Source organism: Mirounga angustirostris, unplaced genomic scaffold (genome assembly GCF_029215605.1).
Source record: "Mirounga angustirostris isolate CCGP_5_RB_7025 unplaced genomic scaffold, mMirAng1.0.hap1 SCAF_1, whole genome shotgun sequence".
In the NCBI taxonomy this organism is placed as follows: Eukaryota; Metazoa; Chordata; class Mammalia; order Carnivora; family Phocidae; genus Mirounga; species Mirounga angustirostris.
Genome location: NW_026991709.1, coordinates 171615656 through 171632360, shown reverse-complemented (window position 1 = coordinate 171632360; position 16705 = coordinate 171615656). Strand labels below are relative to the sequence as shown.

At 37.8% G+C, this 16705-nt stretch overlaps 1 protein-coding gene across 1 annotated transcript in view; it reads left to right on the top strand.

Moving 5' to 3' along the window:
• Nucleotides 1-16705, top strand: part of CNTN4 (contactin 4) — a 942629-nt gene that overhangs the window by 752976 nt on the left and 172948 nt on the right. Inside the window, exon 7 of the mRNA XM_054504629.2 lies at nucleotides 2609-2806. Coding sequence (XP_054360604.1) covers nucleotides 2609-2806 — 198 coding nt within the window. The remainder of the gene's footprint in view (nucleotides 1-2608; nucleotides 2807-16705) is intronic.

Here is a 16705-nt window from a genome sequence, read left to right as displayed (position 1 = left end):
GGTAAATTACTTTCTAGCTTCTACCTTGTGATTTTGGAGATGCTAATTTATACTTAAAACTCTCCTATAGCTAACTAGGGGATAGGCAGTGTTCTCCTCATTGTTCATATGAGAAAATTGAGATGCTCAGAGATTACTTGCTTTGCCCAAAACTCACACACCATATTGAGTAAATAGTACACTGTACTGTGCTGTTTGCCCTGTTGTTTGTTAAAATCTCCTGTTTTTTTATGGAAAAACTACCATGCCAATCGAACTTCCCCACAACCTGTTATAGGGGCTTTCCTCCCCCAGATTTTAGTTTCTTGAGGAAGTGACTAGCTTGCTGGGAAGCACTTGCTTATTTATACTGAGTATCCTCTTGACATCAGCATGGGGTTACTTGTAATTACAGGCACATGTATAAATAAAATGATTAACTATTCTCATATAAACATAATTATATCTCTCTAAAATAATACATGTGGAAATGCTATAATCCAGGGATAAAGGGAAAACAATCTGCATGACCCCTCCTATGTATGTAAACAGTGGATTATTAAGGCAGAATATGTTTCCTGTTGCATGTTTGGTTATTGAGGTCAATTACACTTAGGACTCATCTAAGTATTAAACAACAAAAGTGCCTTTTACAACAATTAGTGTTCTCAATAAAAAGCTGATGTCTTTATGCCATTTTCCAAGGACATTGCATACATTTGAACTTTTGCCCAGGATTCTATTAAAGAGAGACGTGTAAGAATTCAGCTAACTGGTTCTGAAACAAGAGTCTTCTTTTTCATCTAGTTGCTCCCCCTCGTCCACCAAAGTAAATTTTGAAGATAAAATGGGGCACATTAACTAATCAGTGCCAGTGGCTAGTCTATCACTTCTCCAGCTTTGGACAAATCTGGAGGTCACAATTTAAAGAGAGGAATCATGGAATGCCTGGAGCTGAAGAAGTTTGATTTCCTTGGGGCATCGTAGTTCACTGCAGCAAAACATTTAAGCTCACTGTGTTTAGGACTCTTCTCTGAAATTGAAAGCATGGGATCCCATGTTCATTCACAAAGCATTTACCTAATTCTTCAGAAAAATTAGAACTTGGAAACATACGTGTTCGGGTATGGCTGCCACTCGCACTTGTCCCACTGGCACCCTGGGATGAATAAGTATTTGCGAAAAAGTTGTTCTTAGACTGCTATTTCATACTCTCTTATGAACATGGTAAATTTTTCAGCCAATGTTTTTATTTTTTTATTTATTTTTTAGTTTTTTATTGTTATGTTAATCCCCATACATTACATCATTAGTTTTAGATGTAGTGTTCCATGATTCATTGTTTGTGCATAACACCCAGTGCTCCATGCAGAATGTGCCCTCCTCAATATCCATCACCAGGCTAACCCATCTTCCCATCCCCCTCCCCTCTAGAACCCTCAGTTTGTTTCTCAGAGTCCATCGTCTCTCATGGTTCGTCTACCCCTCGATTTCCCCCGCTTCATTCTTCCCCTCCCGCTACCTTCTTCTTCTTTTTTTTCCTTAACATATATTGCATTATTTGTTTCAGAGGTACAGATCTGAGATTCAACAGTCTTGCACAATTCACAGCACTTACCAGAGCACATACCCTCCCCAGTGTCTATTACCCAGTCACCCCCTCCCTCCCACCCCCCCACCACTCCAGCAACCCTCAGTTTGTTTCCTGCGATTAAGAATTCCTCATATCAGTGAGGTCATATGATACATGTCTTTCTCTGTTTGACTTATTTCGCTCAACATAATACCCTCCAGTTCCATCCACGTCCCCGTTGCAAATGGCAAGATCTCATTCCTTTTGATGAATTTTTCAGCCAATGTTTTTAAATACACATTTACATTTGGGACCAGTCAACCAGTCAGTCAGTGTGTGTTTAGCAAGTATTTGCTGCGATATTAAACCACCATCTCACTCAAATAATGGAAAAAATAGTTCAACCTCACAAGTAAGAAGAGTCAGAATTAGCATTGATAGTGAGAGGCTTTGGGAGAAGAATAAATTGAGACTCGGGAATTATTCTGTCCCTCAGTAGGGCTAAGAGTTTGAATTAGTTACTTTGTTGCTCTGTGCCAAAGTTTCTCAGTTAATGGAAAACTGTAAAATGCATTGAAAACCACAAAGTACTATGCAAGTATGTGGCACTGTGATGCACTATAATGATTATTATCTATAAAATGAAAGAAGTGATCTAAATAGTTTTTCAGGGGGCTTCCAGCCTTACTATATCAAAATTATAGACTCTCTGGGTCTGTAATTTGAGCATTAGCTCAGTAAGTATTGCATAGTGCTTGGCACATGCTTAGTAAACTATAAATGCTTATTCCCTTGACTTAAAGAGGTTGGACTTCTTTTAATCAACTATCAGTGTACCTTTTAGTTCTCTTGAAATAAAAATCTTCTTGACTGACAGTAGGAGTACTGGTAAAATGCTTAAGAGATTATGATTACTTCCTATTTATATTTAATAGCAGGCTGAAAAAGGATCATTGGGCAACAGTATGAATTTCTAACTTGACCAATTCTTTCATGAATACAGTAGCGTTCCAATGCCAGAAGACATATTTGTAATGGTGATTCCTTTGCTTTCAGAGCTGAGCTATGCCTGGATCTTCAATGAATACCCTTCCTATCAGGATAACCGCCGCTTCGTTTCTCAAGAGACTGGGAATCTATATATTGCCAAAGTAGAAAAGTCTGATGTTGGGAATTATACCTGCGTGGTTACAAATACAGTGACAAATCACAAGGTCCTGGGGCCACCCACACCACTAATACTGAGAAATGATGGTGAGTTTCCTAAGGGATTTTGTTAGTTCTGTTTTTTGTGGTCCCGTATTGCATATGAAAAATTGTTACATTATTGTCACACAAACCCTGATAGTCTAAATTAAATGTAAGAAAAGTTTAGTACTTTTTACATTTGGTACCTGTGTTTTCTCCATTTGTGTAAGAAATAAACCCATGAATCCATTTTGGAAAACTAATTAGAAGTTTAATTGCTAATCTCAACAGGAATGGAATGTGGATTTAGGTAAGTATAAATAACAAAGGAATATATTTCTTGTTCTTTTTCACTTAAAATGTGTACACAGGGGGCGCCTGGGTGGCTCAGTCATTAAGCATCTGCCTTCGGCTCAGGTCATGATCCCAGGGTCCTGGGATCGAGCCCCGCATCGGGCTTCCTGCTCCGCGGGAAGCCTGTTTCTTCCTCTCCCGCTCCCCCTGCTTGTGTTCCCTCTCTCGCTCTGTCTCTCTCTGTCAAATAAATAAAATCTTTAAAAAAAAAAAAAAAATGTGTACACAGTCAGAATGAAGTGGAAGGTTGAACACCTGGTTCATTAATCAATTCTATGGAATTTAGTATTCAGTGTCCAGAAAGAAGTTTTAAATTATTCAAATAACTTCTGGATTAATGATACTAATGACCTAGTTCACACCACAGTGAAACACAGGAATATCAATGCTTACTTGAGAAATAAGTTTTAATTTCCAACAATTTTGTAAAAAAATATTTCAAGAAAATATATGAATTTCACCTTAATTATCTAAGATAGATGACATAACAGTGTATGGTAATTCACCATGTGCTTTTCAAAGATAATCCTACTGAGTTGTATACCAAAATCTAGTACCACTATACCTTTTCCCCACTCTGAGTATTTATATGTATTCTCTTCCGTCTTCTTGAAATGCTTTTCCTTCTCTGAGTCTCAGCCTTTCATTTGACTGACTTATACTGGTCCCTTCCTTTTCTTCAAGTATATCACTTTCTCCAGGAAGTCATCTCTGCCTGACCCCCCTCTCCACTATTCTGCATCAGATGCCTTCTCTATAAAGTCCAATAAAGCCTATTACTATCCCCCAAGAACTCTTCATTCTGTATCACAGTTACCAGTGTGAAACCTGTCTCCCTAACTGTAAACTTGCTGTTTAGAAACACATGCAGTGCCTTGATCACTAGTATATCTCCAGCACTTAAAGCAATGACTGGAACATAGATGCTTCTTAATAAATATTTATTGAGTAAAAGAAAACAAAGGCATAATTAAGTCTTTTAAGAATGGCTGACATGATTTAAGTGTCATGGGTTACATGTTTCTGTTCTTTATAAATTTCTTTCCCATCAAGTGCACATTGGAACCTTCCATTATGAGCAGGAATTACTAGACTCATTACACAGGTGAGGAAACTGTCAGACAAGAACATTGATAACAAGCATTTACTAGGAGCTTGCTGTTTGCTGGGGGCTCAGAATTTCACCAGAATTATTTCATTCAAACCTCAAGCAACTGTATGAGGAATATCCTCTTGTATTTTGTATAGATGAATGAACTGGGGCTCAGACATGTTAAATAACAAATCCCAAAGCCACACAGCTAGCTAAAAACTAATGGCTCCAAGATTCACACTTGGCTCCCATGTCCTTTTGATTCCAGAGTCTAGTATCTTAACTCCTCACTCACTACATTTCATTTCATTACACGATGCCACCTCTTATCTGAATTTATACAAGAAAAACTTGACAAGTTGGCAAATTCAAGCCTGGAACTCAGATTTCTCTCCAAATATGTCCCCCTTCCCTCCTGTACTGAAGGGACTTTGTACCCACGTGGGGCTGTGAATCTGAACCTCCCAGAACAGGACATTTGCGGACAAACCAGCTGTGCAAAGAGGGTCTGAGCATCCTTACAACATGCACCATACTATGCAATTTTTTAGCAGATAATGTAGATTTCAATCATTCCTTTATTTATTCCTGCATTTCACATGTATTTATTTCATACTTACTATGTGACAGACACTACTCTGATGCCGGTGGACAAGAACGATAGGGACCTGTCACATTGCACTTATATTCTCCAGGAGAACACTGGTAAAAACAAACATAAACAAAAACAAAAGAACAGTTGGCATGCTCAGGAAGAAAAGAGCATGTGAGCATGATTGGAGCACAATGAGCAGGGTGAGGGTGTTTTGAGTTGAGGTTGGAAAGGAATCAGCAGCCAGATCATGTCGAACAGGGAGAAGAGACCGGATTTTATCTCCAGTGCAACGAGAAGCCCTAAGAGGATTTTATTCAAGAGAGTGATGTATGTTTTTTTAAAAAGTTGGCTTAGCTACTGTGCAAAATGGACTTCAAACAAGTGAGGGTGGACACTGGCTGTCCACCTGAAAGACTGTTGCAATAATTCAGTTGGGAAACGGATCGCAACTTGAACTAGGGAGTAGCAGCGGATAATAGAGAAGTGGATGGATTGAGGATACAGTCTGCAGATAAAGCTGCCAGGACTGGCTGAGGCACTGGATGTGGGAGGCGTTGGAAGAGAATGTCAGGGATGACACATAGGTTTCTGGTGTCACAACTGGGTTTGTGGGAATGCCATTTACTGAAATGGTTTTACTGAGCAGGTTTATAAGGGAAAATCCAAAGTATTATTTTAGTCATTATTTGTAAAGCCAAAAGCATGACTTCTCTCTTGGCAACAGAAAAAATTATTTGTTTTGTGCTTCTTGTCCCATCTCTCTATCATAATACTCATCGGATATACTCACATGCTTATCAGCTTGCCTTCTTCCCCCACCTTGCTGAAATTATGATCAAGCACAGATCATCAGTTCATCCAGCTTTGTTCTAGGGAGCACAGTGCTTGCAAGATGACATGTGTTAAATTAATATGTTGGAATAAGCTGAATTATATTAAATAAAACTGAAAATTTTATCAGTTTATTTTTTTTTAATTTTATCAGTTTAAAGAGAAAAGTAGGCAAAGGACCATTTTTTGTTTTTTGTTTTTTTCCAAAAGCTATTGATGCTATCTCTCCAGACCTAAGGATGAAGAACCTTTTTCAAAAGATGGGCTCCACTGGCATTGTGTACAGAATTATTTAAAAATAAATCCCTGTGACCTCTGCTTATAATGCACTTATGCCAAAATATCTGTTCAGTGGTGTTATTATCCATTCAGGTGTGTCAAATCACAAATGTAATGAAATATTGATGAAGCGCTAAGACACAGCCCAGGAGACACATTGCACAGAGTTGCTAGAAGGAACAAAAATTCAGGAACACAAGAACTCCAGAATCATCACGGACACCTTAAGTTGCCAGCAACTTTGTCTTTTGCTTAGCTTTTAGATAGAGCTTGACTTGTCTACTATATCTTCATCAAGATGAGAAATGTTTTTTACTAGAATATTTTATCACAAAATTAGCAGAATAAGGATCTCATTCTTCAGCAATTAATGCCCATTCATTCTTAATTTCCATGAGAGTTGCATGGTGAAAATTCATAATATATCTTTCCCATTTAGGCTGGAGTATATAAAATGGATACTTGAACTATATTACTAAGGACAAAATAGGTTATTTAATTGGCTCTTGTCTGGAAATAAGAGAAAAGGGGAAAGAGAAATCAAGAAGAGATTGCAAAATAAAGATGACATTCTTGTTAAAGTCTATTCTATGAAAATAAAATCAATAAATTATCATTCTGCATTATCTTGTATTTAGCGACAATATATTAAACTGATAAATACTAGGTTGTATAGAATTTGTACAATCATTTTGTTAATTGAAGCTCTCTCAAAATTTTGCATCCTCCTTCTGCCTCCAAAATGTGAATAAGCAAGGCAACAGAGTCTATTGCCTGAAGTGAACTAATTACCATGGCTGGTCATTTTCCCTGCAAAGTGCAGATGTAGTTTAAAGAACTGGATGTCCTCAATATTCAGCTTATTCCCTTGAAGTTCCAGCTAAGCAGTTCCGGACTGTGATTCATTGTTTCCAGCCTGAAAGGTTACAGTGAGTCATAGAGAGTGAACAGTGAAGGTTGACTCAAGTCCTGATAGACATCAAATGTGATGTGTCCCATGTTTATCCCACTGACCCTATTGACCCCTTGCCCCCAGCTCACCACAGTTCAGCAAGACTTTGCTGTTTATGTTCCCTTCCCACCCCCACACTCTTCACATGCTTACCCCTTCCTGTGGCTCAGATCGTTACTGAAATGTGGGGCAGGATGGTTTGAGGTAAGCCCTGAGGGCTCTGGAACCAGGTCCCCAGGGTGGAATTCGGTTGTACCACTTACTAGCTGTCTGACTTCGGACGTCAGTTTAACCTCATTTCATTCTGTTTTCTCATCAGTCAAGTGAGGATGATGGAACCTAGCTCGGAGGCTTATCTTCTGGGTTAAATTACAAATAGAGTGCTTTGATCAGTGACAAAATAAAATGCAACACCAGTAACCTCCTTACCTAGATATACTCAACAAATTATATTTAAAAAAAAAAAAGATTACATAGTCAATAGATAGTATTATCCTTGTTTTGTAAAGTGTATGTGGATGATGACAGAGAAAGCTGGAAATACTACTCTCCAAAATGCTCACAGTGTTAAACTTTGAAGTGTTTAACTTTCAGTGGTAAAATGTTCAATTCTTTTTTTTTCCTATTTGCTTTGTTGTATTTTCTCATTTTTTCTACAATGATTAGAGATATTTTGAGTTTTTAGGAAAACATTTTGTAAAAGGGTTATTTCCAGATGGTTGGCCCTACAACGCCTTAGAGATTATCCAACTTTGTATCTTTATTCTTTGGGAAAGAAGAGAATTGAAGGCCAGGGGAGTAAGGTGAGGAAGCCTCAGGGTCAAATTCCCAGTGCTCCGTCTCCATGCTACTTAACTGAGTTTCATCAACGCTGTGTGGGGCTGTAGATTAACAGATCTGCCTTGTTTCTTTTCTGCTATGATTTTTAAATTTTTTTGTATTGGTAGTTCTCCTAAATAACTGTGTGTTGCTATGTAGTGAGTAGGAAGTATAAAACTGAGTTATTAGGCAAATGTGAGAGAATTTTATATCAGAGTTTATCTAGGTATTTTGAAATCTGCTTTGGAAAAATAATATAACTTGTTATGTGGGAAAGTGCACCTGTTGCTTAGGTACCATGAAGAAAAAAGACTTAATTGAGAAAAGTATATCATAATTATTTTTATGACAGGTACTAAAGTAGTCTCTGGATCAATATTAGCCAACTGCTGGTTATTAATGATGATGAGTTTGCTCTATTATGAGCTTCTTACACAGATTTCAAAGAATTGTCCCTAAATTTCTATAAACAGAGGTAATAGATTACATATAGAGCATTAAGTACAAGAGAAATCATAGATTTAGGTGATAGTTATAATGGCTATTTCTTCTGTCTTTAATCACTATCCCTGACTTCCTCTAAAATGGCTAACGAAGAGAAGAATTAGCAGAGATTAGTACAATCTTGGGAAAATGAGGTCATGTCCATGAGGATGTTTATGTACATTACATACACAGGTATATAACTGAACAGGAGTTATTATATGACCTTTGCCTTTTTTCTCTGTTTTCCCTGAGGCTGGCTGGGGATTAGTTTGGCAGTTCTTCGTCTTGCTTATTAGAACCAAGACAAATTTTAAGTAGTTTACAGCCAGTGTCTGTCTGATGGGTCCATGTTTTGTATAGTGGATGTTAAATATTTTTGAATATTATCCCCAGTTAGAACTCTAATTACAAGAAATACTAAGGAACAGGGGGGGATGGTATTTATCCTCTCTGTGTTTCAAAATCTCTCTCTCTCTCTTTCTCCCCTTCTCTTGGATATACATTTATAAACATAGATGTGGGTTATGTTGTATAAATGTGTATATGTTTATATACACTAGATATATTGTCTTTGGAAATTAAAATGTAAACTTATTTAAAATTTATGTTCTCATATATAACCAAAATAACTGGAGATATTTTTCTAAGTTCTCACTCATTTTTCTCAGCCTAATTTTATATAGCCATGAAAATGCTGAGCATGGTGAGCACTGAAACATTTAGCATTCTCACCTGAAATTAGCTTTAACCCAGTGGATAAGAGACTAGCTGATAACCTCAGCTTCCTGCAGTTTCAGAGCAAGGAGGGAGGACAGAAATAGATGTGCTGAACATAGGGTTGAGGATGTCCCTGATTGGTGCCAGCCAGCTTTGTCCTTTTTTGCTGTAGCCTCACCTGGGATGCAGTGAAAGGGGGACAGGACTAAAAGTCAAGAAGAAAAGAAGTCATGAAATCTGGGCTGCAGTCTCAGATCTACCACTAATTCACATGACAAAAATCATGCCATTTCTTTGGTCCTCAGTTTTCTTAGCTATTAAAATGTGTGATTTGTAACAAGTCATATCTAAGTTTAAATTTAGTTATCCTCTAGGATTCTAGTCACAACTCTTCTACGCTACCTTACTCCAATCCCAATATTCACACAGGCCAGGTAATATCTGATGCTAACCAACAGATGCTCTTCCTTGGCTCAATTTCCTCCCAATGCTAGCACATTTGTGTCCTAGCACAAAAGTAGGTGCGTGCACTCTTTCTGACCAAAATGGTCATTTGTGAGCCTTCGCCTCTGTTGACAATTAGTGGCTCAGAAGACTACATTCCCCTTAAAGTTCCAAATTTAAGACCAAAGGCTAAAAAATGGAAAGGATAAAACTAGAATATTGTACGATATCCTATAATATAGATGCAGTATAATGTATCCTCCATTATGATATGTCATCTGTTCATAGTAAACTTTTTAATACTGCCCCAAGCTGGATTAGAACCTCAAGTGAGCATTAACAACCACTGTGTGTCTTCATAAACAAAGCAGCTTGATTTTTTGGCCACTTAATTAACCTTGTGGGATCAGATCAAAAACTCATTCATTAAGAAGATCTTTTTTGATTGTAAACTTGACCTACAACATTTTATTGATGACCTAGCATTTAGACTAGCAAGGATGACACTTCTGCCTGGCAATGGGTAGAAATACATTCTTCACTTAGACATATTTTTATGTTACTTAAGATCTAGAGTTTATAGCAAAACACTTTGCTTTATTTTACTCTCACTTCTAATTTCAGCTTTTGTGTGGCTTTGTTACAGCAATCATGTCTTGTTTTTAATTCTCTAACAACATCGCAGTTGAGGATCTGTGGGCGTAAAATGTGTTTTATGAGGAGAATATCTAAATGACTAGAGGATGTGAGATATTTTGCTAAACTGCCATTGCTAATCTGATTTAATAGTGTCTTAATGGCTCTGGATATTTTGAAGGCTTGACAAGTTTAGAGACTTGGCAGTCAGCTTTAGACCTCTAGCACAGTCATTCCATTTCAGGTCCAGGGGGCCAAAGGTCTTGGATGGTCATTTAGCTAGTCAGTTAGGAAGCATCTGTTAAGTATCTGTTGTGTGTGGTACACTATGAAATAAAAAGATGTGATCCCATTCCCTGGAATCCTGTAGTCTTAAAGAATTCCAAATTAATGAAGGGTCTAAAGTTTCATTCTTATTAGAATCACTGAATTGAGTTCCAGAAAACACATGTACAGACAGAGGGATTTTGAAATGAATAAGGGGAGTAGGGGTGTGTAGCCTAGAATAGAGATGACTTGGTGCATTCATTTGATTACGCATTTAACCAACAAATATTCATTGAGTACCTGTTGGACACCTGTCACCAGGAATGCAGAAGTCTGTGTATCACAAATTATACTCCAGCTGAGAAACCTAACTGCAGCCTAAGGCAGGAGTGGGGCCATATTGGGGGAGAGTGAAGAAGTAAAGCTGGTTCATTTAAGTTTCTTTTGTAATAAGAGCCAACAAGGAGCAGTGAAGGGTGCAGTGAGATTATGCATATAATCGTGCCTTGGATGGGAGGAAATCTGGCCTGGTGTTGGGGATCAGCCTAATCTTCCATCAAGAGTTAAGGAAGGAAAAGAATTCCAGACAGTGGGTACAGTATCTGTTTAAAGCAGGAATCAGCAGACTCCCTCCTATAGGCCAGTTCAGCCTGTGGCCTGTTTTTGTTAAAAAAAAAAAAGTTTAACATTTTCTCCATAGAAATGTTGGGTATTCTTAGTTAATTCCTAAATTCTCTATAATTTTTGTTGCTATTGCAAATGGTTTCTTATTTTTAATCACATTCTCTAGTTAGTTACTGCTGATGTACAGAAATGCTATTTTTTTGTGTGAGTCTACATTTGGCAAGCTTGCTGAAATTTCTTGTTAGCTCTAATAGTTTGTCGATTCTATCAGCTCTCTCAAACTTGGCTGTTTTTCTCATTTCCTCTAACCACGGGTCAGCCAACAAGGGCTCGTGGGCCATACAGCCCACCACTGTTTTTGTAAATAAAATTTTATTGGACCCTAGCCATGTCCTTTTGTTTACATATTCTCTGTGGATGCTTTCCAGCTATAATGGCAGAGTTAACAGAGACTGTATAGCTCACAAAACCTAAATAAAATCCTTGTTCTCTGTCACTTTACAATCAAACTTTGTCAAAATGACAACATGATAATATCTTTAAATATATGAAGACTGTCCATCAAAAGACTCGTTTTTTGTGGCTCCACAGACTTGAAGTAGGACCAACATGTACAAATTAGATGGAGAGAGAGAGTATATTATTCAAGGCAATATGAAGAAGTTTTTAGTAGGCTGAACATAAAAGTACTTACTCAAAGGAAGATGAAAGCTGGTTTTCTTTCACCTTAAAGAAGATGACCTTATAATTAACTGCCCAAACTGGAAACTTAGCCAATTACTTCAGCATGTCAGGTAAACCAGGACTGTTATAGTCAAGCATGGATACATTCACTCTACCTTTATAGGAGATAGCATTCTGGAATAATTCAAGTTATCTCTACACTTTAATTCTTGAGAAGGAAGGAAAGAATTCAGATTTAAAGTTAAAACATGCTTATTTTCACATCCTACAGATTTCTGAGGATACCTAAAACCTAAATTTAAGAGATGATGTACTACGGTTTTCTGAGGATACCTAAAACCCTAAATTTAAGAGATGATGTACAACCTTCAGCTTCCTTACTCCTCCTCTACAGCATTGGGGGAGTCATTGTTTAGATAGTTGTGGTCTCAAACCATCTATTGGAGGGTGGATAGTGGTAGAAGGGATTCCTTGGATGGTCCCCTAGACCTCACAATGTCTCCTTCAACCCAGAGCAAAACAAGTATTTTTTAAAAGAGCAAAGTGTAAACTCAGCCAAAGGGATTTATAGGACTAATGAGGTATTTCCAAATATTTTTAGCTTAATGAACTACACATCTTATGACTTAGTCCATAAGAAAGTCAATGTGGGAACTTTTCATAAGATGATTTTTGCAATTTTTTCTAGCAGAAAATCCCACTCTGTGGAAGTGGGTAAAAGTCCCTTCTGTGGTTTAATTTAGCAAGCACAGATTCCAGCTAAGGCAGGTGTTGGCAAAATGTTATGGCACTCAACCCTGCAAAGTGGCCTCTTTCTGCCAACACAGAACTCTGCAAATTGTAGTTAAACAATTATGGTGTGTGACTGATTTCTCTTTCATAGTCTGTAATTTGCCAGTTATTTTGTTAAATTCTATGTTCTTATAGACATCAGCCTTAATGATTTTTTGGGTTTCAAAAGGGGAACAGTCATTGCCACAAGGTCATATCCAGGGTCCAGGCTCTTGATGGGCATTGTCCCCAATAGGGTTCCATTACTAATACTCTCCCAATGACTAGCCCACAGGAGAGTCTAGTATTATTGTGTTGTACTTTTTGCTTTGACTTAACATGTCATGGTTACTACAGAAATTCTTAAAGTATACTCTCTGGACCAGAACCTTCAACATCACCTGGGAAATTGTTAGAAATGCACATTCTTGGGCTCTATCTCAACTTCCTAAATCAGAAACTTACGCCCTTCAGGTGATTTTAAGTTTGAGAACCACTGGTTTAGAAAAAAAAACCAAGGAATTTCTAGCCATGTCTTCCACAGAAAATCAGCTCTTTCAGTTATTCAGTAAACAGTCATTGCCTACATATGTCACCATGAAAGGCACTGAAAAAGAGTAGCCTGCAGGTGTCATAAAGATAACAATCAGGTGTGTGTTGTCCACATTGTGCTCCCATTGCTGAGCATAGTGCATGTCTTATGGTTGGTGTTACATGAATATTTACTGAATTACTCCATTGGAATATAAATATAGCTAAGCCTTTGACTCCTGAGGACTCTAATGTGTAGAATTTCAAGTACTGAACTTTCACTATGGTTATGGTGGGTCTCTTACTCCAGAATGGAAAACGTTGATATGCATTTTAATGAATTGAGACTTCTATTTTTCTTTATGTTTAAAATTGTAGGTATAAATGTCTCTAAAATTGAAAGCAAAGGTTGTCTCTGTAGGCAAATTGTATCATGAATGAATGAAATCATGCAAGAGAAAGGGAATATTACAGAGATTATATATCCTGGTTGATTCTGACTATATGATATGCACTCGTTATTTCTACTTACTTTGGTTGTATGGACATAGCTAGGCCTTTATATCTTCCCACCTTTTAAATAGTCTGAAGATTGAAAAAGGGTCTGGAGCAATTCCATCAGTAGCCTCTTTCTGCCGAATCATTCCGTAAATCAGCAGAGCAGCTGTAGAACAATTAAGTTCGAAAGTGTACAGGTGGTCAGAGGAATGACTTGAAAAATGTACTCTTGTTTTAAGGGACCTTTTGTTTCATAAAAAATAGAAACAGCAATAGCTTTTTAAATTTAATGTAGAAAGTAAAGGCCAAAATAGTTAAAATGAAATAAACAGTCAAATAAAAATACAGCTTCGGCCAGATGTAACCAAATTAAATGAAACAGTTCACAGGTGCCCACCCCCCCAAAATGTTGATAATATAGTTGGAGAAAATTGCTTCCTTCATTTTTTATGACTTTAATACTATGACAATCTTTATATATAATGAAAATTCTTTAAACATCATGAAAACCATGCCATCCCATCTCTGATCCATATCTTTATGTCCTATAACTACTGCTATAAATCCAGATCAATCTGTATTATTGCTAACTCTGTTACTTTAATTTCTATAGCTATAAATATAGATCAGTATGTATCAACCCAGAAATCACCCATATGACCACCTAAACAACCTAGAGCTCATTTTAGAAAAACACCTGGTATAAATGAGTAAACTCATACAAGAAGCCGTGATGAGATACTTTAGAAATGACTTCCATGCCTGGAAAGAAGTACATGTTTGCCTTAATGGCTACTATGTGTCATAGTATAAGACCCATATTCCTCCATCTTTTCCTCCCTTCCACAAACTCCTACTGATCACTTTTTTTTTTTTTTCCATATGCCTGGTACTGAACTAGGATTTGTGAGGGCTACAGAAAAAAATCAGAAGAATTCCCATTCCTCCAGGAAGTGAAAGCACAAAGAGATAACATGTATATAAATAGCTATAAAGATGATAGAAAACAGTAATGCTGTTTGAGAGGGGCCCAGAATTTATGTGTAAAATGACGTTATTTATATGGCAGTAGCTTTTCATTACCTACTAAGTGAAGAAACAATGATAGAAGCTAGAGGTACATATGAAAAAGGCAGGCACATTACTTGATGTCATGCATTTTACAATCTAGATGAAATGAAAGATACTAGATTCATGAATAAACAAGATGATTATGAATTGTGATAATTAACATAGAAGAAATAAGGTGTTAGTAAAGAATAACATAGGGACTTATTTTAGATAGTGTGTTCAGAAAAAACTTCTCTGAAGGGGGCACCATTTGAGCTGAGACATGTAGCAAGAGAAAAGTCATCCATGTAAAAATCATGGGGAAATGAGAAATGAAAGACATTTCCACACAAAGACTTGCATGCAAATGTTCTTAGAAGCATTACTCCTTATAGCCAAAAGAGGAAGCAACCTAAATAAATGCCCATTAACTGGTATTATGGGTTGAATGGTGTCCCCCCAAAAAGCTATGTTGAAGATGTAACCCCCCAAGTACCTCAGAATATGACCTTATCTGAAAATAGGGTCTTTTAGGTGTAATTAGTTCAATGAATTCATTATGGATGACAGTGGGTCCTTAATCCAATATGACTGTTGTCCTTGTAAAAATACAATAAGACACACAGAATATTGTGTGATGACAGAGGTAGAAACTGGAGTGATGGAGCTGCAAGGCACGGACCACCAAAGATCGATGGCCACCAGCAGAAGGCAGCAAGAGGCAAGGAACGATTCTACCCAGAGTGTCAGAGGGTGTGGAGCCCTGTCATGGCCCTCATTTATGACTTCTAGCCTCCAGAACTATAAGAGAATAAATTTCTTTTTCTTTAAGCCACTCACTTTGTGTTACCTTGTTGCTAATATGACCAGGGAACAAATAAATAACATGTGGTATCTCCATACAGTTGACTACTGCTATTCAGCAATAAAAAGGAACAGACTGCTGATACATGCTGCAACATGGATGAACCTTGATAACATTCTTTTTTTTTTTAATATTTTCTTTATTTATTTGATAGAGAGAGAGATAACGAGAGCAGGAACACAAGCAGGGGGAGTGGGAGAGGGAGAAGCAGGCTTCCCGCCGAACAGGGAGCCCAATGCAGGGCTCGATCCCAGGACCCTGGGATCATGACCTGAGCTGAAGGCAGATGCTTAACGACTGAGCCACCCAGGCGCCGCCCTTGATAACATTCTGCCAAATGAAAGGGTCCAGATGCAAAAGAACACAGAGTGTCTAATTCCACGTATATGAAATGTCCAGAAAAGGCAATTCTCAGAGACAGAAAGCAGATTAGAGGTATTGCCTGGGGCTGAAACAGGTTCTGAGGATTGACTATGAGCAGGTAGGAAGGATCATGGGTGATGGAAATGCTCTAAAACTAGATGATGGTGATGGCTTCACAACTTGGTCAATTTACCAAACATCTTTGAATTGCACTTAAAATTGGTCAGGTTTTTGTATGTAAATTATACCTCCATAAATGTGTGTGTGTGTTTGTTTGTTTGTTTGTTTTTTTAAAGAAATCAGGGGAAACAATGAGAACTGAGGCAAAGAAGTTTTGTTGCTCTCTGGTCATTTAAAGGCCACTGTGAACTAGAGAACAGGCCAGACAGAGGAGGAAAAGGATCCTGGAGGCGTGGACTTTGAGTCTGAGCCCTGGTATGTAGGAGTTTAGGATGAGGAGAGAAGAGGCCAGGGTATCTTCCACTCCGTCTCTTTATTGCAGTGATATTTCAGTTTCTCTGGAAAAGGTCCTGTGAGATATATCTACTCTCCTTGGTATATCTTTTAGAGCTGAGTTAAAGAAACCTAGTGTATATGAATGTTTATAGAAAGAGGAGGCAGGGGGAAAACCCGATGGCTGCTGAAACAGCCTTGCCCCTTGTATTTTAACATTATTGTCTCCTCTCCCTCCCACACAGGATACACTGCAATGCAGATTGTTTTGATTTCCTGGGAGCACGAAAGACCTCTTTTTCTCGAAGCAATTCTTTTTTTAATTAGCACTGCTCTTGGAGTACATAACCACACACACAGCACTAAAAGGTGTTAAGTTGTTCCTGCACTCATAGTCATACTACTGATATTTATGGGACGATGAGTTAACCGCACGCTGTTGGTTAGCAAGTTCAGCAGCTGTGTGCAAATGCCATCATAAGCAAGCACCACTTCTTTACTGGCCCAACTTTGTGGCAAAGGCTCAAAGAAAGGCAAACCCAAATTTAAGTGCAAGAGAACTCAGACCGGCCAAAAAGGAAGGAATGGTTTTGTATCTTTTTGTGGCAAGCATGGAATTCGTGTATTTGAATCTAGTTTTGTAGTGTTACTCA